At 44.1% G+C, this 22,841-nt stretch overlaps 2 protein-coding genes across 40 annotated transcripts in view; one reads left to right on the forward strand and one right to left on the reverse strand.

The window, feature by feature from the left end:
• Window positions 1-9,884, reverse strand: part of UBAP2L (ubiquitin associated protein 2 like) — a 56,393-nt gene extending 46,509 nt beyond the window's left edge. For 25 of the 37 annotated variants that reach the window (XM_032265069.1, XM_032265063.1, XM_032265068.1 and 22 more), the window contains exons 1-4: window positions 9,027-9,218; window positions 4,935-5,064; window positions 2,457-2,534; window positions 1,082-1,192 (exon numbers count right to left, since the gene is read on the reverse strand). In XM_032265069.1, coding sequence (XP_032120960.1) covers window positions 1,082-1,192; window positions 2,457-2,534; window positions 4,935-5,024 — 279 coding nt within the window. In that variant the 5' untranslated portion in view covers window positions 5,025-5,064; window positions 9,027-9,218. Of the gene's footprint in view, window positions 1-1,081; window positions 1,193-2,456; window positions 2,535-4,934; window positions 5,065-8,671; window positions 8,884-9,026; window positions 9,219-9,817 lie in introns of those variants that run through there. The other 12 variants (XM_032265066.1, XM_032265060.1, XM_032265050.1 and 9 more) reach the window with 5 other exon arrangements.
• CUNH1orf43 (chromosome unknown C1orf43 homolog) lies at window positions 9,276-22,761 on the forward strand. 3 transcript variants are annotated; one of them, XM_032265076.1, is made up of 7 exons: window positions 9,276-9,720; window positions 10,122-10,223; window positions 14,523-14,640; window positions 15,167-15,220; window positions 16,926-17,092; window positions 17,172-17,230; window positions 21,812-22,761. In XM_032265076.1, the coding sequence occupies exons 1-7, from the start codon at window positions 9,655-9,657 to the stop codon at window positions 22,005-22,007; spliced, it is 762 nt and encodes a 253-aa protein (XP_032120967.1). In that variant the 5' UTR covers window positions 9,276-9,654; the 3' UTR covers window positions 22,008-22,761. The 3 variants fall into 3 exon arrangements, with proteins under 3 accessions (XP_032120967.1, XP_032120968.1, XP_032120969.1); XM_032265078.1 differs by having other exon boundaries at window positions 9,400-9,643; XM_032265077.1 differs by lacking the exon at window positions 10,122-10,223.
• Window positions 22,762-22,841: the final 80 nt, after the last annotated feature.

Genomic DNA, 22,841 nt, shown 5'->3' on the forward strand with positions numbered 1-22,841 from the left:
TAATAATACACTGCTCATTAAAAAAAAAAATTTCTCAGCCGGGCACAGCAGCTCACACCTGTAATCCCTGCACTTTTGAGAGGCGGAGGTGGGCAAATCACCTGAGGCCAGGAGTTCAAGACAAGCCTGACCAATATAATGAAATCCCGTATCTACTAAAAATACAAAAAATTAGCCAGGCGTGGGGGCATGTACTTGTAATCCCAGCTACTCAGGTGGATGAGACAGAATTGCTTGAACCCGGGAGGCGGAGGTTGCAGTGAGCTGAGATCACATCATTGCACTTCAGCCTGGGCAACAAGAACAAAACTATCTCAAAAAAAAGAAAAATTTCTCTAGTAAGCATTGCAGGAACATTCCAAAGGTTAGTAAGGCAGTCAGAGGATTACAATTGGGTACAAACGTAAGACAAGCACAAAAACAGAATTCTCATGAAGTAGGGAGAAGTGAAAGAAACTTGTCTAAATTCCAGGGCAAGAGATCTTCCAAGATATCCCTATCATCTATAGGGATGTTCAGCAGCCTACAAAGCTTTTTCCTCTGCTATCTCAACAGAAATAAGTTCAGGCAATGATGAATTATTATGCAATGCAAAGCTAATATTGAAGGGAATGTCCTGAATTCCGAATCAAATATATAAAATAAATAAAATAAAATGAAAAAAAAAAAAAAAAAAAAAAACAGAATCAATTATAGTGACTTTGTTCAACAGCAATAAAAAAAGACAAGTGGAAATCTTCCATTGATTTGATAACCAATGCTATCAAATCGTACCTCTAATTCAGCCTAACCCCACATCCTGAAAATAGTCACTAGCCTGGAATAAATAATTTATTCCAGGCCAATTAGCAGAGCCTGATTTCACTTGTTTTCTCCTATGACCATTATCCTCATAAAAAGGATGTGGTACACACAAATTTTAAGTATTAGCAACCCGTGGTGAACAATCACCAAAAAAGTTCCTAACTTTACTCCGAGAAAATGGTGCTCTGCTTTAAGCTGTGTTGCCACTTGCTGCTTTTAGAACATTACTAGCCTCTCAACTGAGGACCCATGTCCTAGAACACTATAAGCACTCTACCGTGTCTGGGTTTCCTTCCAGAAGAACATTGATGGCTCTGTTGACATCTCCATTGCAGTCGTGCAAAGCAATTACACATTCATCCTGGTTCTTGCCCGTAATATCAATCAACTAAAAGAGAAAAAACAGCAACCATCATGAACAAGCTTATGCTCACATTCCCAATGAAAGGAAACTAGAGGAAGGAAAACAGTAGCAGCCGAGTTTGAAAAAAACAGGTTTAAAAAGCAAAAGATGAGGTCCGGGCACAGTGGCTCACGCCTGTAATCCCAGCACTTTGGGAGGCCGAGGTGGGTGGATGACCTGAGGTCAGGAGTTTGAGACCAGCCTGACCAACATGGTGAAACCCTGTCTCTACTAAAGATACAAAAATTAGCCAGGCGTGGTGGCAGGTGCCTGTAATCCCAGCAACTCGGGAGGCTAAAGCAGGAGAATCACTTTAACCCAGGAGGCATAAAATGTAGTGAGCCAAGATCACAGCACTGCACTCCAGCCTGGGCCACAGAGCAAGACTCCATCTCAAAAGGAAATAATAATTAACAAATACAGAAAAAGGATGTAGAATTTGCCTAGCAGGTTTTCCGATTTTTACCAGAACCCCATCCTCAAAAAGGAAAACATGTAGAATTTTGGTATTCTATTTCCAAAAACCAAATATTAACAACTGTGGTTCAAGGATGAGGTCAACAGTATTTACAAAGCAATTAAGCATCAAATACAGAATCAAACTCTGAAACACACAGGCTTCAGCATACCATGAATTTCCACATTTCCTATATCCACAACAGCTCAGTTTCTACAAAATGATTATCAGCAATAGGCAACAGGTTAAAATGAAGATACAATTTCCAAACAAGGTTATCTATGCAAAGGGCTACAATAAACTGGGTGCAGTGGCTCACACTTGTAATCCCAGCACTTTGGGAGGCTGAGGCAAGCATATCACCTGAAGTAGGGAGTTCGACACCAGCGAAGCCAACATGGTGAAACCCCATCTCTACTAAAAACATTAAAACTTAGCCGGGCATGGTGGTTCGTGCCTGAAATCCCAGCTACTAGGGAGGCTGAGGCAGGAGAACTGCTTGAACTCGGGAGGCAGGGGCTGCAGTGAGCCAAGATCATGCCACTGCACACCAGCCTGGGCGACTGTGTGAGATTTCGCCTCAAAAAAAAAAAAAAAAAAAAAAAAAGGAGGGGGGGTTCAATAAATTAAAGGATGAAAGTACTTATTTATTGTCTTGACCTATTATATTTCAGACCAAAATTATTTCAGTAACTGTAATAGAAAGTAACCTGGCATCCATCTATGGTATTTGATTATGCCTTAATCCTGTATCTTTTCCCATAGCATACAGTAAATTAGTGACACACTCACTTGTTTCACCTTCTCCTCAAAGTCAGCATCATTATGGTCCGAAATCATCTGTGCAAGTCGAATTTGCTCTGCAGTGGCCTAGGAATTGAGATGAGATCAAGAAAGCATAATCTTGAGGCAACAGTTTAGAGAACAGGAACCTATTTCGCCAATCTCCACTGCCCCAATTTTCTTTACCTTGTTACAAATGAGCAAGTAATAAAACACCATTTCAGATGCTTAAATCAGGGACAGGCGCGGTGGCTCACGCCTGTAATTCCACCACTTTGGGAGCCTGAGGCAGGCGGATCACCTGAGGTCAGTAGTTCAAGACCAGCCTGGCCAACATGGCAAAACCCAGTTTCTACTAAAAATACAAAAATTAGCTGGGCATGGTGGCACACACCTGTAGGTCCAGCCACTCAGGAGGCTGAGGCAGGAGAATTGTTTAAACCCAGGAGGAGGAAGTTGCAGTGAACAGAGATCACACCACTGCACTCCCTCCTAGGACCTAGACAGAGCAAGGTTCTTCCTCAAAAAAAAAAAAAAAAAAAAAAAAAAGCCTAAAACAGTAAAATAAAAAGAAACTTTGTGAAACTGTTACAGAGAGGGCAGGGAGCTCATTCACCAATGTTCACAGTTAAAGGGACTTTCATCTTAGAATCACAGAACCACTCGAAAACATCTCGTTAATTCACATAAATATAGTCACAAAGCCATGTGTAAACTCTGTTCCTATTTCTGTAACAACCAACACCATCCTCTCATTCCTAGGGCTGAGAATACTACAAGTCTGACAACAGACTCAATGTATCTTCTGTATATCCAGTGTATGTTAAAATATTAGGAATTTTACTGCCCCAATTAAGTATTATAATTCTATTAGAAATTCACTTGAAAATAGAGGTGAAAGAAAAATGCATAAGGGAAAAGTTCTAATCTTACATATTCAATTTAGCTGACCATAGTCAAATATAAGTAATTCATTCACATTACATACCAACCAACAGAAACCTGGTAAGAGAAACAAAACATATCTACATCAAAGTTAATATCCAAGAGGTTAATTTGCTCCTTAAGACTTAAAATTGAGCAATGTTCTATGGTGTCTCATTTAATCTTGAAGAAACGTAGTGAAGTAGCCAGCTCCTCATGAGAAAGGAACAAACAGGTAAGGCCTCAATGGGACAAGAGAGGAAAATAAAAGACAAGTCAGGGAAAAGAGGAGCAAAGGATAAAATCTGGAATGGGAAAGGTTGGCTAGAGAGATATCAAAGTGAGGCCAGGCACAGTGGCTCATGCCTGTTATCCCAGCACTTTGGGAGGCCGAAGCAGGTGAATCACCTGAGGGCAGGAGTTTGAGACCACACTGGCCAATATGGTGAAACCCCATCTCTATTAAAAATACAAAAATTAGCCGGGCACGGTGGCATGCATCTGTAATACCAGCTACTTAGGAAGCTGAGGCAGGAGAATTGCTTGAACTCAGGAGGCTGAGGGTGCAGTGAGCCGAGGTCACACCATTGCATGCAAGCCTGGACGACAGAATAAGACTCCATCTCAAAAAACAACAAAAAGATATCAAGGTGGAGGCCTAAGAAATAGAAAAGTATTGCTAAAATGGCCCAGATGAGAGAAGAGAAATGCTATCTTAAGAGTTATAGAGACGGGGCCAGGCACGGTGGCCCATGCCTGTAATCCCAACACTTTGGGAGGCCAAGGCGGACAGAATCACAAGGTCAAGAAATAAAGACTACTGTACTCTGGCCAACATTCTCTTTAGTAGAGAAACCCTGTCTCTAGTAAAAATGCAAAAATTAGCCAGGCGTGGCGGCAGGTGCCTGTAATCCCAATAACTCAGGAGGCTGAGGCAGAATGACTTGAACCCGGGAGGTGGAGGGTGCAATGAGCCAAGATCGTGCCACTGCACTCCAGCCTGGAGACGGAGTGAAACTCGTCTAAAAGCAAAGAAAAAAAAAAAAGAGTTATAGAGCCAAGCACAGTGGCTCACACCTATAATCCCATGAGTTCAAGAGCAGCCTGGGCGATGTATGTAGCAAGACTCCTACCTCTACAAAAATGTTAATATTAGCCTGACATGGTAGTGTGCACTGGTAGTGCCAGTTACTCAGGAGGCTAAGGCAGAAGGATCGCCTGAGCCCCAGAGGTTGAGGCTACAAATGAATGGTGACTGTGCCACTGTACTCTGATCAAGGCAAAGGGAGATACTGTCAAAAAAAAAAAAAAGGATACAAAGCACATGACCCATAATAAAGTGCTAAGCCTCATAATACATTATCAAACAAAAAAAAGTAAGCATTTTGCCTTACAGCATGTCATGAAAGTTATCAGGACCTAAGTAAAAAAAAAGCCAAGGACTAGAAAACAAAAATAAGAACCTAAATCAACAGTTCAAAGCACAGAATAATGCTGTACTGCATGGAAACCAGTATCTGCCAGCAATGCTATCCACCAATCCATATGCCTTGGGTTATTTACCTGTGGCCGCTGCTTGTGCTGTGTCTGGTTTTGGTTCTGAGGTTGTTCCCAGTTTCCCCGGGCTCGGTTAGTGCCCACCGACGTCATCATTTACAGTATATACAAATAACAGTATTTACAAGGTAGAATACTGAAAGATTTAAAAAGAAAATTAGGTATTAAATACAGGCAAAATGTTTTTAACTCTTTCATCAGCACCTTCACCACCAAACACTTTCACTTCTTCAAAGGAACAAATCAAGACTCACTTATTCTTACAACATAATTAGCTTGATAAATTCCTTAAGGAGCTATGGCTGTTAATCCATTTTTATGTAACAAGAAATGTATAAAGCACATGCGATAGATTTTTTAAAGAAGTTACAGCACAGTTTGATTACTAGTCCCCTATAAGCAGACTTTACATTTAGCTAATAATCAAAAGCCTTTTATATAGGTGCAAATATAAAGTACCTTTGACAGAAGAAGGATAATCAGTAAAGTCTAGAAACAAAAGCCTTCCAGGAAGGAGATCAGTCTACACTCCAGAGAAATAATTTTAAGCACTGTATTCAATCACCTAAGAAAACAGCCTTACCCGCCTTACAACCCTTTTTATGTAAGTTGCATGTGACCTCCATTGCTTGGGAAAGGGCAAGTTCAAGTCTAGACACTTCTTTCTCCCTCAAGTTTCATCTCTCAGTATGCTATGGGTTTGTATTGTATTTGTCGGTTTTTTTGTTTTTTTAAACCACAGCCTTCAACAGTGTATTAGCCCCAATGACTTTGTCCAGAGTATCAGTTCTCTGGATAATAATTCCAACACGCTGCTTTTACAGGTGCTTCTCTTGGTCTCCTAGTACATGCTTTCAAGAAACCAGAATGGTATTACCCTCTGCCACTCACCTTAATATACAGGGAATCTCACATTTGTCTCAAACCAAAAGCATCTAGCACAAAGTTTTATTTGGAAGAAAGGGCTTCTAGGAAATCATGTTAAACTTAAGACATTAATGCAGGCAAGATGACTTAGTTGAGTCTTTGAAGAGACAGAGAACACACAGGACCTTCCCCAAACCAGAGTATAGTTTTTGTTGTTATAAGACTTCTAATAAAAAGGATTCTACTGAATTCAAGTTCCCTTACTTCATACTTTGTTTTATAATACAATCTCAGCTGCTGCATTTAGTGAAAAAGAAAACACTCATCATATGATAGAGTGTTCAAAATAATAGGTTACTCTGCATTTATTCCCTTCCAAAGAGGACAAGTTTATACTTTTCTGCTCCATATTTAATTTTTCTTGTTAATGAAACCTTATTATACAGCATAATTCTAGACTGCCCAGAGATATTGCTGGATTTGAGTGGGAGGAAGGACTTCTAAAGAAATATGCAAGGATTAACTATTAAGGAAGTGAATTTCATCTGACTTTCTTGGATGTCACAGAGAAAGTAGACTTTTTCTGTGAATAAATTCTTCACCAAGTTGTGTCAATAAGTTGCATAGGAGAAATATTTAAGGTAGCTTCCTCAGGTAATTTTTAACCCATCATCTTTTCCCCCTACATATATGGGCATACAAAGGCCCAGCATTACTTGCTAGACAGTAGCCCATTTTCCCAGGTTAGCATTAGAGTCAAGTTTCAACTTTACAAAAATACCAAGTTGTTTTACCAAGTACCCCTGAATCCAAATCAACAAGACGATATATACATATATATGTGCATATTTATCAAGTCTAGAGGAAAACTATTTTGTTTTAAAATTGGCTCTAAGATGGTTTCTAATACAGCATAGTCATCTCCATCCCACTACTGTAACTTACAAATATTGACTGTTTCCTACTCCACATGTGATAACAATTTGTGAGGTTAAGTTATATTGCAGGTATAAACTGCATGACTAGCTATACATGACTGCATATACCGTACCAGTCAGATGTAAACATATTAAAAAGTCATCTTGAAAGACAGAATTAACCAGAAAAGAAAAAAAAAAATCCTCCTATCACTCTTGCTGGTAACATTTCCTTCTTACAAGTGTTTCGAAATGTGACTAAGAAAATTTTACCACCTATTAGTAACAACACTCAGCAACAGGTCAAAAGTTAGTGATCTGGAATGGATCACTTGAAGGCACAAAATTAGTAGCAAGCAGAGCTATACCCACTGGAGGTGAAGATTCTTGTCACTTACTCTTTCTTAGAAAATAAAAAGATCTAGGGAAGTATGATAAGAAGTATTGGAGACCAAGGAAGTAGTGCGAGAGTAAATACAGGTTTCAACACAGGAGTGCCCTTAACTCTTTTTGGAAAACCAGCTACTTAAAAAAATAGCCAGAGAAATTTCACTGAAAAAACTAAATAACAAATATTTATTGAGTATCTACTATGTGTCCAATACTTCAGAAAATACAAAAGCAGTATGACTTGGTAGCTGCCCTCAGGGAGCTTACAATCTAATTTTAGAAACAATTCAGAAACTGAAGCTGGACTGGGTTTGGTAAAACTTGCTACCTCTAACAGAGCAACTAATTTCTGTAGATGCTTTGTTGAAATGGACCCTGCATCCCCTTCTCCACCACCTTGAAATCTAGTTAGTAAGAGTACTTCCCAGTTAGGACATAGCAAGGAGGAGCTTTAAAGATCAAAAACAACAGGGGACATTTTTAGGCCTTTCATCACTAATTTACATGCCAGCAATACTTCCCATTCACAAAGGAAACAATCATTGGGACAGTCTAATCTTTAAGGACAATGGTGTCAGATCTCAAAGCGGTTTTAAATGCTTTCTCTATAACCATTGGGATAGTCTAATCTGTAAGGACAATGGTCCCAGATCTCAAAGCAGTTTTATCAACTGATACACAGACAAAATGTTTTAATTCTCTAGTAATGCTGGTCACTAGCAATGCCCATCACCTCCCAGCAAGTCACATCGGGTATCCCCCAAACAGGATATGGGGCGGAGGAAGGCAGGATGGGAGAGAAGACAAAAAAAGGATTTCTCCATGTAATAATCAGGGAGAGTCAAAGGCAAAAACGTTAACAATAACAACAAAAACGCCTGTTACTGTGGTGTTTTTCTTTCCACAACATCCTACACCAGAGGTGGCTACATTTCAAGAATGGTGGAAAAGGAGCAGTCTCCAGTTTGTGACATCAGTTTGCAAAGCAATTTAAGGGCTGTCCACAAGGTGAAGGGTTTGAAGAAATTGGGCATTCCTGTCCCATTATGAGAAGCGTGAACAAATAACCCAGTGCTCTAGTGACGTCCCTAAAGCGTAATACACCCTATGGGGGCCTCCATGTCCAGCTCCCAAATAACATCATAATTGTTTGGGGTACCCCAAACTACGGTATAAACAGTAAACTAAAGACAGCAGCAAAAACATATTCCAAGAACTGGGTTGGTGAGAGAGAAGGGAAGGTAATAAGAAGAGCTGACAAAGAGCCTGGAAACAGAGGGGGGACGCAAGCCCACGCGTGGAGGATGGGAGGCTCAGCCCCCTCAGCGCCACATCGAGAGCCCACGGGGCCAATCTCCTCCCTACCTCCCAGTTGGAACAAATTAATCCTTCGCACACCAAACTGAGGGCCACATGGGGGAGTCTGGGGCAGCTCCACCCCATCGCCCGCCCTCCCCCCAGCCACCCCCAAACCAGGCCGGATCCGGATCAGAGGAGGCCCGCAGTGGGTGGAAAGGGAGGAGGCCCTCTCCTCCGCAGGCACCGGCCGGGGTAAAGAGAGGGCCCTACCTCAGGCAAGGCCCAGGCCTCGCTCGCTCGCGCTCTTTCTCGCTCTCCCCTCTCAGGCTCTAGCCGCATGGCCCCCCCCCTACGGCTGCTACAAGCCCCGCCCCGGCCACGCTCCCAAATCGAGGCCCCGGCTCTGGCGCGGCCCACTAGGCCGCGAACCCAACCATAAACAAAACCTCCAGCGGCCGACTCAACGGGGGGGCGCCAGGGCTCGCATGACTAGGAGGGGGGTGTACAGTGGGGGAACACACGGTGCGGGGGGGGCCTACCGAGGGAGGGGGATACGGCGGGGGCAGGGGAGAAAAGAGGGAGGGTAAAAGGGGGATCGCGGATTTAAAGGGGCCGCGGACAATACCCGGCCCCGCCGCGCTGCCGCTGCCGCCGCTGCTGCCGCCAACGCCGCTGCGCTCCCAACTTTACCTCAGTCTCCTCCACACTGACACCCCGGGCCGCGCCGCCCCTGTCACGTGATATAAGATTCCCTGTTCCCCACCCCCTCCCTCCTTTTCCCTCTCGCGCTCGCTCTCGCGCCTTCCCCCGCCCACTTGCCTTCCTGCGTCCCCCGGCGCGTGACGCTAAAAGGGGCGCGCACGCAAACGTGCGCGTGCCGCCTCGCCACGAGACACCTCTTTCCGGCTCCGCGAGTCCGCCCCGCCTCCTTCACGTTGGCCCCGCCTTCACCACGTGACGCACAGATGGCCGTCGCTTCCTCTTCCTGTCGTAGTTCCGTGTCTCAGCGCTCGAGGCTCCCGGGTGCTATTGCCTGTCTCAGTCACGTGTCAGGGGTAAGCTAGAAGGCGTCGTTCTCCTTTCCCAGCCCCCCTGCCCGTCCGCCATGTTTTCAGGCCGAGTCTGGCTTGGTGTTCCCTCGTAAGGAAATGGCCGGGGAGCTCCAGGGGACCCGGGCGCCGTCGCTTCGGCGGAGCCTGGGCTGACCAGCCAGGACAACGGGGTAAACCCGATCTGCGCGAGGTAGGGAGGCCATGGCGTCCGGCAGTAACTGGCTATCCGGGGTGAATGTCGTGCTGGTGATGGCCTACGGGAGCCTGGTGAGGAGATTCCCCCACCCCATTTCTGCTGTTGCATCTTACCCAGTAGAGACCCTCCTCTTGAGCTGTTCCCCGTTTTCATTCTCCACCCACTCACCTGCGCCTTTCTGGGCTTTGACTCCTATTCCCAGAGTAGGTGGGAGTTTAAGTCGCCAACTGGGACCAACCCGCCCCTCGTTGTTGGCCTAGAACCCTCCCTCTAACGCTAGAGCACAGACCCCGCGCCTCCCTGCATCCGGCTTATCAGATCCACCCCCATCATAACGGCCTTACTGTGCCCCAAGTTTTACCCTGAAGCATTCCTGAAAGCCGGAATCTGGGGATTTGGAATGATGGCATGCTATTTAAAAAAAAAAAAAAAAAAAAGTCTTATTAAAGGATTTTTACGTCTTTTTGCACAGGTGTTTGTACTGCTATTTATTTTTGTGAAGAGGCAAATCATGCGCTTTGCAATGAAATCTCGAAGGGGACCTCATGTCCCTGTGGGACACAATGCCCCCAAGGTAGGTCCTTAGGGCACAAATTAAACATACTTCTCTGGATCTTTTAGGGACAAGAATGAGATGTCCTCTGCCTTTAGTGATGACTTTAATTCTTATGTTTCTTTGCGTGCGCTTGTCCTTGTACGTACTTAGTTGAGCAGGCACTGTGCGCTTTGGGACTTGGCTTGCCTGCTCACTGCTGTGGCAAGCATGTGGCTCACTCAGGAACTTCTGTTTCTGTATCTGCAGAATAAAGGCTTGGATCGAAGTTCCCAACTCTTTGTAGTAAAATATTTCCCAGTTCATCTTAAACTACCCAGTGTTTTTTGTTTTATTTTGTTTTAGGATGGGTTTGAGATAATCATTAAGGTTAACCGGAGAGCAATGAGAAGAGTTACCTTTACATGACTTTAGACTTACAAATCATCTAATTCCACCATTCGTGTTACCAACAAGTCCAAGAAAAGGAAGCAGTTTACCAGAAGACATAGAGGAAAGTGAATAACCCCAGTGGTCTTTTATCTTTTTCTATACCTTCTCATTAGGTGATTGTCTTCCTTTCCTTGGCTTTACCTACAGATGAAATTTTCTCTATCCCAGAACTCTTTCCTGAGTTCCATACATACATAGCCAACTGACTACTTGACATTTTCACTTAGATTTCTAATAGACATCTCAAACCCAACATATGTGAACCAGAACTCTTGATACCCCACTGCCACACTCATTCTGTTTCTTTAGTCTTTCACTTCTCGGTAAGACACCCGCTTCCCTAACCAACCTCCTTTTGCGTGGCTCTCCCCAGATCACTGGGACCCAGCTCCACTGGCTGAATTTTCCACTTTTGTTCCTGTGACCTGGAATGGTCTTCACTTGGCTGGCTCATTCATTCTTTTCATCTTAGCTTAAATGTTACTTCCAAAAAAGGAATGCTTATTACCTATTTTAAAGTATGTTCCCCCTCTCTATTTTCACGTGGTCCTCTGATTTTTTCTTCATAGCATTTACCATATTTTTTTAATGTTTGTGCATTTGTTTAAAACATGCCTCTTTCTTTTGCTGGACCCTAAGCTTCAAGAATGCAGGCATCATGCCAGTTTTGTTCACGACTGTAAAGCTGGGACCTACACATAGTAGGTACTCAGTAATTTCTTGTTGAATGATAAACGGGTTAGTTGTAGAGCTAGAGCTCATGACTCCCTCAACTCCTAGAGCACTGTAGTTTCTTTAACCATTGTTATTAACCTTCCCCTCTTTGTTCTTTGCTAACATGCTACATGGAAAGGCTCTAGGAGGGTGTCCTGGCCTGAAACCTTAACAGTCCTCCTGCCTGCTTCATGAGAGAGACATACAGTTAGTTTCTTGCACAACATGAACCAATCAAAACTTTGGGTATTTAGGGGTTCCTTAGTCTAGTTGAGAGCAATGTTCCTTTTACTTTAAAAAAGTTTTCTGGCCGGGCGTAGTGGCTCACGTCTGTAATCCCAGCACTTTGGGAGGCCAAGGCGGGCAGATCACTAGGTCAAGAGATTGAGACCATCCTGGCCAACATGGCGAAACCCGTCTCTACTAAAAATACAAAAATTAGCTGGGCGTGGTGGCACGCGCTTGTAGTCCCACTTACTCGGGAGGCTGAGACAGGAGAATTGCTTGAAACCAGGAGGCGGAGGTTGCAGTGAGCTGAGATCGCGCCACTGCACTCCAGCCTGGTGCCTGGTAATGGAGCGAGACTCTGTCTCAAAAAAAAAAAGTTTTCTAAATTCTCAACCATTGCCAGTGAAAATATAAATTAGTAAAACGACTTTGGAAAATAACTGGGCATTGTTTTGTAAGATTGCACATGTACCTAATCCATGGTCCAGCAGTTCCTCTCCTACCATAGAGAAATTAATTTTTGCTTATCTGTACCAGGAAACATGTACAATGTTATTCATAGTGGCATTATTCATAATGTTTGAAGAGGAAACTTAATTCAGATGTCCACTTTAAAATGATTATATGGACTGAGTGCAGTGGCTCACACTGGTAGTCCTAGCACTTTGGGAGGCTGAGGCCAGAGTATCACGTGAACCCACGAGTTACAGCAGTGAGCTAGGATTGCACCGATGCACTCCAGCATGGGCAAGAGCAAAACCTTGTCTCTAAAAAATAGATATAGCGGTATATTCATATTCTGGAATAGTGTAAGGAATGAAAATAAACTGAAGATAAAGATATGAAGACAAATCCTCAAAATATTTTTGAAAGGAAAAAAACTGCAAACATAAATGAATCTCAAAAACATGCTGAGTGGGCCGGGCATGGTGGCTTACACCTGTAATCCCAGCACTTTGGGAGGCCAGGGTGGGCAGATCACATGAGGTCAGTAGTTCAAGATCAGACCAGTCAACATGGTGAAACTCCATCTCTACTAAAAATACAAGAAAAAGATTAGCCCAGCGTGGTGGTGCACACCTGTAATCCCAACTACTCGGGACGCTGCGGCAGAAGAATGCCTTGATCCCAGATGGTGCAGGTTGCAGTGAGCCTAGATCGTACCACTCTACTCCAGCCTGGGAGATGAGTGAGACTCCATCTCACCAAAAAAAAATTCTGAGTGAATAAAGCCAAACTGCCATTCACAAAAGAATATATATACACTGTATGCTTCCACCCCATTTATAGGAAATTCTAGAACAGGCATAACTGTAAAAGAGAGTATATCACGTTGCCTGGGCTGGGAGAGGGGCGATTTGCAGGTAATGAAAATACTCTTTATTTTGATTGACATGATGGTGAAGGGGGTATGTTCATTTGTCAAACTCAGTTTATATCCCTAAAATGAATGCATTTTATTATATGTAAATTAAACCTCAAAAGCATATTTAAAAAATTTCGCCAGGCACAGTGGCTCATGCCTGTAAACCCAGCACTTTGGGATGCCAAGGCAGGTGGATCACCTGAAGTCGGTAGTTGGAGACCAGCCTGGCCAACATGGTGAAACCTCGTCTCTACTAAAATTGCAAAAAAAATTAGCTGGGCCTGGCGACATGTTCCTGTAATCCCAGATACTTGGGAGGCCGAGGGCAGGAGGATCACTTATTGCCGGGGCCTGGGAAGTCGAGGTTGCAGGGAGCAGAGATCGCACCATTGCACTCCCGCCTGGGTGAAAAAGGGAGAAACCCCCACAAAAAAAAAAAAAAAAAAAAAAAATTTATTTTTAAACAAGTTGCGGAGGAATTCTTATTTCTCCATTTTTATCAAGTTCAAAACCAGGAAAAGCAAGGCATCTTTTTAGGGTGAAATGATAAAACGATGAAGTGTATGAGGACTATTGACAAGCTAAGGTTTGGGGTGGGGTGCATTCAATGAGGGATGGGCACACAAGTCTTCAAAGTTTGTGGTAATGTTCCATTGTATAAACTGGATATTGGTTATAGGTGTTCATTCTTATGATTTTTATAATTATTTGAAATTATATATATGTTATCTGTATTCTGTATATGTTATGTTTCACAATGGAAATTTCTAAAAAGTTACAACAAAAAATTTATTTCCTGGGGCTCTTAGGTAACCATCTTAGGTAAGAGAGATTGATATCAAACTGAAAATAGTAGTTGCTGCTGGGTAACTGAGGGGTGGTACCTTTAGTATCTTTTAAATTTTTATTCCATAGATTTGACTTGCCTATTTTAAAAGTTAGATATGTGGTTTTTTTTGTTTTTTTTTCCTTTAAAGTAGCCTCTACCCAGGTACACACCTGTAATCCCAGCTGCTCAGAAGGCTAAGGCAAGAGAGGCTGAGCACAGTGGCTCACACCTGTAATTCCAGCACTTCGGGAATCCGAGGCAGGCGGATCAGTTGAGGTCAGGAGTTTGAGACCAGCCTGGCCAATATGGTGAAACACCGTTTCTACTAAAAATACAAAAATTAGCTGGACGTGGTGATACGCGCCTGTGATCGCAGCTACTCGGGAGGCTGAGGCAGGAGGATAGCTTGAACTTGGGAGGTGGAGGTTGCAGTGAGCCAAGATTGCGCCTCTGTACTTCAGCCCGGGTGACAGAGCAAGACTGTCTCCAAAAAAAAAAAATTTAGAAATAATGTTGATGCTATAGAGCTTGAAGGAATTCTAGCATGTTAAAAGTTCTAGCTTAGAGATATTGGAGAACCCAATCACATTCTTTCCTAAATTCTTATCTCTTAATCTGGTCGTTTTATTAACTACATACAAATTCTCTATTTCTGTTGTCTTAGTTGTTCATTAACTCTGCCCCATTTTCAGAATGGTAGAAAGCAGAGTGCAGGGTAAATGATTGTGTATTCTTTTCTTTATGTGAACAGGACTTGAAAGAGGAGATTGATATTCGACTATCCAGGGTTCAGGATATCAAGTATGAACCCCAGCTCCTTGCAGATGATGATGCTAGACTACTACAGCTGGAAACCCAGGGAAATCAAAGTATGTGGGAAGCTCTTGGAGGGAATGCTTCAGTGAGGAGTCCCACAAGTCCACAATTCCTTTTCTCTCCAAGCTGTCAAAAGCTGCTGGCAAAGCCTTAGTTATTCCTGTTACTGGATATATGCCAGATGCAGACGCCATTTATTAGCTTGCTGGAATTTGGGGAATTTTTGTTTTGTTTTGTTTTTTGCTTTTGAGATGGAGTTTGCTCTTGCTGCCCAGGCTGGAGTGCAATGGTGCAATCTTGACTCATTGCAACCTCCACCCGCTGGGTTCGAGCGATTCTCCTGTCTCAGCCTCCCAAGTAGCTGGGATTACAGGAATGCGCCACCACACCCAGCTAATTTTGTATTTTTAGTAGATACAATATGGTTTCACCATGTTGGTCAGGCTGGTCTCAAACTCCTGGCCTCAGGTGATTTGCCTGCCTCGGCCTCGTAAAGTGCTGGGATTACAGGCATGGGCCACCATGCCCGGCCTGGGGAATCTTTAGGTTTATGCCTAACACCAGTCTTTTCCTCAACAGGTTGCTACAACTATCTGTATAGGATGAAAGCTCTGGATGCCATCCGTGCCTCTGGTAAGGGCTAACTGACAGGGTCCGTTCTAGGATCCTAAAACCGCACCTAGGGAACAGAGTAATGAACCCACTTTATATGGTAAAATTTGTCATTTCTGCACATCCCTGGTTAGTAGGAATTCTTGGAGTTTTGAAAGTACTAGATTCGAGTTTTTGCTGAAGGAAATGATATAAGCAGATTATTCTCCGAAGATTCTGGGTGTTTTGTTTTTTAAATTTCTTGAGACTTTTAGTTTTATGAAGTGGATGGTGGTAATTTGCTTGTTTTTCCGCAAAGGACAGGTGACGTCGCCTTTTTCACTAAGCCCAAGATAAGATTGTTCTTGAACTTTTTCCATTCTGTCAACACTTGTCGTATATGCCCTGTCTCAAACACAGTTTATATCTTAAAGCTAGGATGGGTAAGCAGGATGGTAAAACATATGATGACACCATCATGTGCCATTGATTTAGCTTACAGCTGTATTGCCACCACCAAATGACCACTCAGACGGCTTTATACCTTTGGTCTCATTAATTAGAATCTCCCGCTCATTCAACTCACTCGTTTCATTACACCTATTTCTTTTTTATTTTTGAGATGGAGTCTTGCTCTGTCACCCAGGCTGGAGTGCAGTGCCATAATCTTGGCTGACCACAATCTCTGCCTCAGCCTCCTGAGTAGCTGGGATTACAGGCACCTGCCACCATGCCTAGTTAATTTTTGTATTTTTAGTAGAGATGGAGTTTCACCACCTTGGCCAGGCTGGTCTCAAACTTCTGACCTCAGGTGATCTGCTAGCCCCAGCCTCCCAAAGTGTTGGAATTACAGGCGTGAGCCACTGTGCCCAGCCTCATTAGACCTATTTCTAAGTTTGGGGAATTAACTAGAAAGACTAAAGAATGGGGCGGGTACAGTGGTTCATGCCTCTAATTCCAGCACCTTGGGAGGCTGAGGCAGACAGATCACATGAGGCCAGGAGTTCAAGACCAACCTGGGGAAGAAGATGAAACTCTTTTGTATTTTTGTCTGTACTAAAGTGCATGGTGGCCTGGCACGGTGGCTCACGCCTGTAATCCCAGCACTTTGGGAGGCCGAGGCGGGTGGATCACGAGGTCAAGAGATTGAGACCATCCTGGTCAACATGGTGAAACCCCGTCTCTACTAAAAAATACAAAAAAATTAGCTGGGCATGGTGGCGCGTGCTTGTAATCCCAGCTACTCAGGAGGCTGAGGCAGGAGAATTGCCTGAACCTAGGAGGCGGAGGTTGCGGTGAGCCGAGATCACGCCATTGCACTCCAACCTGGGTAACAAGAAAGAAACTCCGTCTCAAAAAAAAAAAAAGTGCATGGTGGTGCACATCTGTAATCCCAGCTAATCGGGAGGCTGAGACCAGAGACTTGCTTGAACCTAGGAGGCAGAGGTTGCAGTGAGCCAAGATAACTGCCACTGTACTCTAGCCTGTGTGACAGAGCAAGACTCCATCTCAAAAAAAAATAAATAAATAAAGAATGAGGGAAGGGTTAGCCAGGCATGGTGGTGTATGCCTGTAATCCTAGCTACTCGGGAAGCTGAGACAGGAGAATCTCTTGAACCCCAGAGGTGGAGGTTGCAGTAAGCCAAGATTGCACCACTGCACTCCATCCTGGACAACAGAGCAAGACTCTGTCTCAAAAAAAAAAAAGAACGAGAGAAGGGATATCATTGTGCTATTTTCTCCACAGAGATCCCATTTCATTCTGAAGGCCGGCATCCCCGTTCCTTAATGGGCAAGAATTTCCGCTCCTACCTGCTAGATCTACGAAACACTAGTACCCCTTTCAAGGGTGTACGCAAAGCCCTCATTGATACCCTGTTGGATGGCTATGAAACAGCCCGCTATGGGACAGGGGTAAGCCAGTTTTTTCTTCCAGGCACTGAAGGGATGCATCAGACTGAGAGATCCTTATTCTTCCTTTCTCTTTCCTAAGGTCTTTGGCCAGAATGAGTACCTACGCTATCAAGAGGCCCTGAGTGAGCTGGCCACTGTGTGAGTTTGGAGGGAAACATGTCAAAGGGAGCTGGTACAGTAGTGTTAGACTGTTCCCAAAGTGCAATGACCTTCATAAAGCAATATGAACAAAATCATGATACCATAAGAGTTGTCAGGTTCTAGGCTATTAGATTAGTCTCTTACATTAGAAAGCAGATGCAACTGTACAAGATAACTTTCTACTTTGTGTGTATTTTCCTTGTCTTTTGTTTGGTCCAATAAAATGTCAAAATTGGTGTAGCCTAGCAAAGGGAACAGTTTTTTTAGCACACAGGGATTCCTTCTGTTTGGAGTCTCAGTGTCCTCCTCTTGTGTCTTGTTCCAATAAAACTAAGAATTAAATGACATCTATTTTTGGCCGGGCGAGGTGGCTCATGCTTGTAATCCCAGCATGGGAGGCCACGGGTGGGTCATGAGGTCAGGAGTTCGAGATCAACCTGGCCAACATGGTGAAACCTCGTCTCTACTAAAAATACAAAATTAGTCGGGCATTGTGGCAGGTGCCTATAATCCCAGCTACTCAGGAGGCTGAGGCAGGAGAATCACTTGAACCCAGGAGGCAGAGGTTGCAGGGAGCCGAGATTATGCCATTGTACTTCAGCCTGGCCATGAGAACAAGACTCCGTCTCAAAAAATAATGATAATAAATAACATCTATTTTCACTACCGTTTAAAGCATTAGTAACCCTGTCTGAAACAGGCCATCGCTAATAGAGTCAGCTGTTGGGCATTTGTGTCACAGGAGGGGATTCATGGCTTTTGTTTGGGAATGTTTTTAATACTAAATATAGTCTCATGTTTTTATGCAAATGTTAAAATCAGAGTTCTTGGTGAGAAAGGAAAGCCGATCTAGAATAAAAATTTAGGCCGGGCGCAGTGGCTCACGCTTATAATCTCAGCACTTTGGGAGGCCGAGGTGGGTGGATCACCTGAGGTCAGGAGTTCAAGACCAGCCTGACCAACTTGGTGAAACCCCATCTCTACAAAAATAAAAAAATTAGCCAGGCATGATGGCGAGTGCCTGTAATGCCAGCCACTCAGGAGGCTAAGGCAGGAGAATTGCTTGAACCCAGGAGGTGGAGGTTGCAGTGAGCCAAGATCGCACCATTGCATACCAGCATGGGCAACAGAGTGAGGCTCCATCTCAAAAAAACTAAGTAGGCCAGGCATGGTGGCTCATGCCTATAATCACAGCACTTTGGGAGGCTGAGGTGGGCGGATCCCGAGGTCAGGAGTTCAAGACCAGCCTGACCAACATGGTGAAACCCCATCTCTACTAAAAATAAAAAAATTAGCTGGGCGTGGTGGCGGGTGCCTGTAATCCCAGCTACTTGGGAGGCTGAGGCAGGAGAATCGCCTGAAACCAGAAGGCAAAGGTTGCAGTGAGCTGAGATCGCGCCATTGCGCTCTAGCTTGGGCGAAAGAGCAAAACTCCGTCTCAAAAATAATAATAATAAGTAAGTAAAAAGTTACCGGCCATGAAAAGAATTAACCTGTTTTCTATTGTGTTGAATATTATCTCTTTCTCAAGAGATAAGGAGTATGTCTCTTCGCTTCTCTTTGTCCCTAAAAATGAGCTACCTTGTCTGAAAAAAATGAAAGGTCCAAAGCCTGGAGCAGTGGCTCACTCCTGTAATCCTAGCACACTTCGGGAGGCCAAGGCGGGCGGATCACTTGAAGCCGGGAGTTAGAGACCAGTCTGACCAACATGGCAAAACCCCATCTCTACTAAAAATACAAAAATTAGGCTGGCATGGTGGCAAGTACCTGTAATCCCAGATACTCCAGAGGCTGAGGCAGGAGAATTGCTTGAACCCAGGAGGCAGAGGTTGCAGTAAGCCAAGATCGTGTCACTGTACTCCAGCCTGGGTGATAGAGCAAGAGTCTGTCTCAATAAAAAGATGAAAGGTCCTAGTAAAAACTGCTTAGAAGGCCAGGCACAGTGGCTCATACTTTTAATCCCAACACTTTGTGGGGCTGAAGTGGAGAGATTACTTGAGCCCAGAAGTTTGAGACCAACCTGAGCAACATGGCAAAACCCTGTCTCTACTAGAAATACAAAAATTAGCTGGAAGTGGTGGCATGCTACTGTAGTCCCAGCTACTCAAAAGCTGAAGTACGAGAATCACTTGTACCCAGGAGGCAGAAGCTGCGGTGAGCCAAGATCATGTCACTGCACTCTAACTTGGGCAGCAGAGTAAGACACTGTCTCAAAAAAAACAAAAACAAAAAAAAATTGCTTAGAGCACTAATGAAAATGAACATATAGAGAGGCTGAAAAGGGGCATTTAGTCTAAAAGTCAGCAGAAGCTTGTTAAAAATTCACTGTCTTTGAAAGATAAATACTGAATGATTCCAGTTACATGAGATACCTAGGTAGTCAAACTCACAGACAGTAAGTAGAATGATAGTTGCAGGAGCTGGAGAGGGGAAAATAGGGAATTGTTCAGTTGGTATAGTTTCACTTTTGCAAGATGAAAAGTGTTCTGGAGGTTGGTTGCACAACCCTGAATATACTTAATACTACTGAACTGCGGCTGTGCACAGTGGCCCACGCCTGTAATCCCAGCACTTCAAGAGGCCGAGGTGGGTGGATCATGAGGTCAAGAGATCAAGACCATCCTGGCCAACATGGTGAAACCCCGTCTCTACTGAAAATACAAAAATTAGCTGGGCATGGTGGCGTGAAACTATAGTCCCAGCTACTCGGGATGGTGAGGCAGGAGAATTGCTTAAACCAGGGAGGCAGAGGTTGCAGAGAGCCAAGATCACACCACTGCACTCCATCTTGGCGACAGAGCAAGATTCCTTCTTAAAAAAAAATACTGAACTGTACATTTAAAAATGCTTACTATGGTAAATTTTATGTTACATGTATTTTACCACAATTTTTAAAAAATTATTTTTGAAGGCCAGGCATGATGGCTTAGGCCTGTAATCCCAGCACTTTAGGAGGTCAAGGCGGGTGGATCACAAGGTCAGGAGTTCAAGACAAGCCTGGCCAATATGGTGAAACCCCGTCTCTACTAAAAATATAAAAAATTAGTTGGGTGTGGTGGCGTGCACCTGTAGTCCCAGCTACTTGGGAGGCTGAGGCAGGAGAATTGCTTGAACCTGGGAGGCAGAGGTTGCAGTGAGCCAGGATCATGCCACTGCACTCCAGCCTGGGCAACAGAGCAAGACTCCATCTCAAAAACAAAAAGAAATGTTTGATTTGTAGTTTCTAGGAATGCTTAATGGGTATAATGAAGAGTATAGACTTTGAAATATGACAAACTTAGGTTTGAATCCCAGATCTGTCACTTACTAGTTTTGTGAACTCATGCAAGCTAATTATTGGACCCTTAGTTTCCTAACCTGCAAAACAAGGTGATAACCTATAGGGGGGATACCTATTCTCTCAAAAAAAAAAAAGCTTGTGCCAGGCACAGGGGCTCACATCTTTAATCCCCAGCACTTTGAGAGGCTGAGGCGGGTGGATCATGAGGTCAGGGGTTTGAGACCAGCCTGCCTAATATGGTAAAACCCCATCTCTGCTAATAATACAAAAATTAGCTGGGCATGGTGGCCCACGCCTGTAGTTCTGGCTACTCGGGAGGCTGAGGCAGGAGAATAGCTTGAACCTGGGAGGTGGAGGTTGCACTGAGCCCAGGTTGTGCCACTGCACTCCAGCCTGGGTGACAGCAAGGCTCTGTCTCAAAAAAAAAAAGCTTGAGCCAGAGGCAAGGATTCTGGGACATTCATTTCTCTTACGCTAATTATTTTTGGTGTGGGTAGGTGTGTATCAGGGCACCCAAACAGGGCCTTTATCCTGTCACCCAGGCTGGAGTTCTGCTACTTTTTTAGGGTGTGTGTGAGAGAGAGAGAGAGACAGGGTCTTACTCTGTTGCCCAGGCTGGAGTGCAGTGGCAGAGTCATGGCTCACTGCAGCCTCAAATTCTGGGCTCAAGCGATCCTCCTGCCTTAGCCTCCTGAGGAGCCAGGACTACAGGTGCTTGCCACCATAGCTGGCTAATTTTTTGTAGAGATGGAGTCTCACTTGGTTTCCTAGACAGGTCTCAAACTCTCCTGCTCTGACATCAGCCTTCCACAGTGCTGGGATTACAGGTATAAGTGACCATGCCCAGCCTCTCTGCTACTTTTTTTTTTTTTTTTCCTTTGAGTTGTCATCCACACTGGAGTGCAGTGGCGTGATCTCGGCTCACTGCAACCTCCACCTGCTGGGTTCAAGCAGTTCTCCTGCCTCAGCCTCCCGAGTAGCTGGGATTATAGGCACCCACCACCACACCCAGCTAATTGTTGTATTTTTAGTAGAGACAGGGTTTCACCACGTTGGCTAGGCTGGTCTCGAACTCCTGACCTCAAGCAATCCACCTGCCTCGGCCTCCCAAAGTGCTGGGATTACAGGCGTGAGCCACCGCACCCGGCCTCTCTGCTACTTCTCAGCTACTAGATGGGGTTTTAGTAACTAGTTTACAAAATAGGACACAAGTAACCATTCGTGGCTGTTGCTGCGTTTATGGCCTGGGATAAGCCTTGAATTCTTTGATTAGTCCTCATTCTGTCCTCTCTCTTCAGGGTCAAAGCACGAATTGGGAGCTCTCAGCGACAACACCAGTCAGCAGCCAAAGACCTAACTCAGTCCCCCGAAGTCTCCCCAACAACCATCCAAGTGACATACCTCCCCTCCAGTCAGAAGAGTAAACGTGCCAAGCACTTCCTTGAATTGAAGAGCTTTAAGGACAACTATAACACATTGGAGAGTACTCTGTGATGGAGCTGAAGGATCTTTCCCATAGGTTAAGCCAGTGAGTTGCAACGTGCAAGACAGACTGCTTGCCGGGCTGCCCTCGGGACAGCTGGCTCAGCGGCCCCAGACTGTATCCATTGAAGTTCCTGTTGTATCCAGAGTTCTTAGAGCTTCTGCCTAAAGGGTAATTCCCTAACCCTTCCTTATGGGCATTTTTAGAACATTGGCTAAGACTATTTTTGCCCAGTAGCACTTTTTTCTGCATTTGCATTCAGGTGTTACTCTTAATGTTTCTGTCAAAGCTTCTTAAAAATCTTCACTTGGTTTCAGCCATAGTTCACCTGCCTTGTTCCAGGTTTATTTAATTCCAAAGGTGAGAGTTGGAGTGAGATGTCTTCCATATCTATACCTTTGTGCACAGTTGAATGGGAACTGTTTGGGTTTAGGGCATCTCAGAATTGATTGATGGAAAGGACAGGCAGGAACTAGTGGGAGGGTCAGGTGGGGAAGTTGGTGGTATGTGGAACAACTTACCCTTGTGCTCCACTTAAACCAGATGTGTTGCAGCTTTCCTGACATGGAAGGATCTATCTACTTTGATTCCACATTCAACGAATAAATTGAATCAAAGGGAATGTTCTGGCACTTGACATAATCTGCCAGGCTATAAGACAATAGGAAGGAGTGATTTCCCCTAACAAGCCAATGCACTGTTCTGACTTTATAAATTATTTAATAAAATGAACTATTATAAAATAAAACATGAATCAGTCCTTCACAGTTGTCTTTTAATAAAACAGGCATATATGTTATTTGTACATTTCTAACAGGGCATAGGGAATGCATGAGGATTTGCCT

This window comes from Sapajus apella, unplaced genomic scaffold (genome assembly GCF_009761245.1).
Source record: "Sapajus apella isolate SASKATOON/1434 unplaced genomic scaffold, GSC_monkey_1.0 scaffold148, whole genome shotgun sequence".
NCBI classification, from domain to species: domain Eukaryota; kingdom Metazoa; phylum Chordata; class Mammalia; order Primates; family Cebidae; genus Sapajus; species Sapajus apella.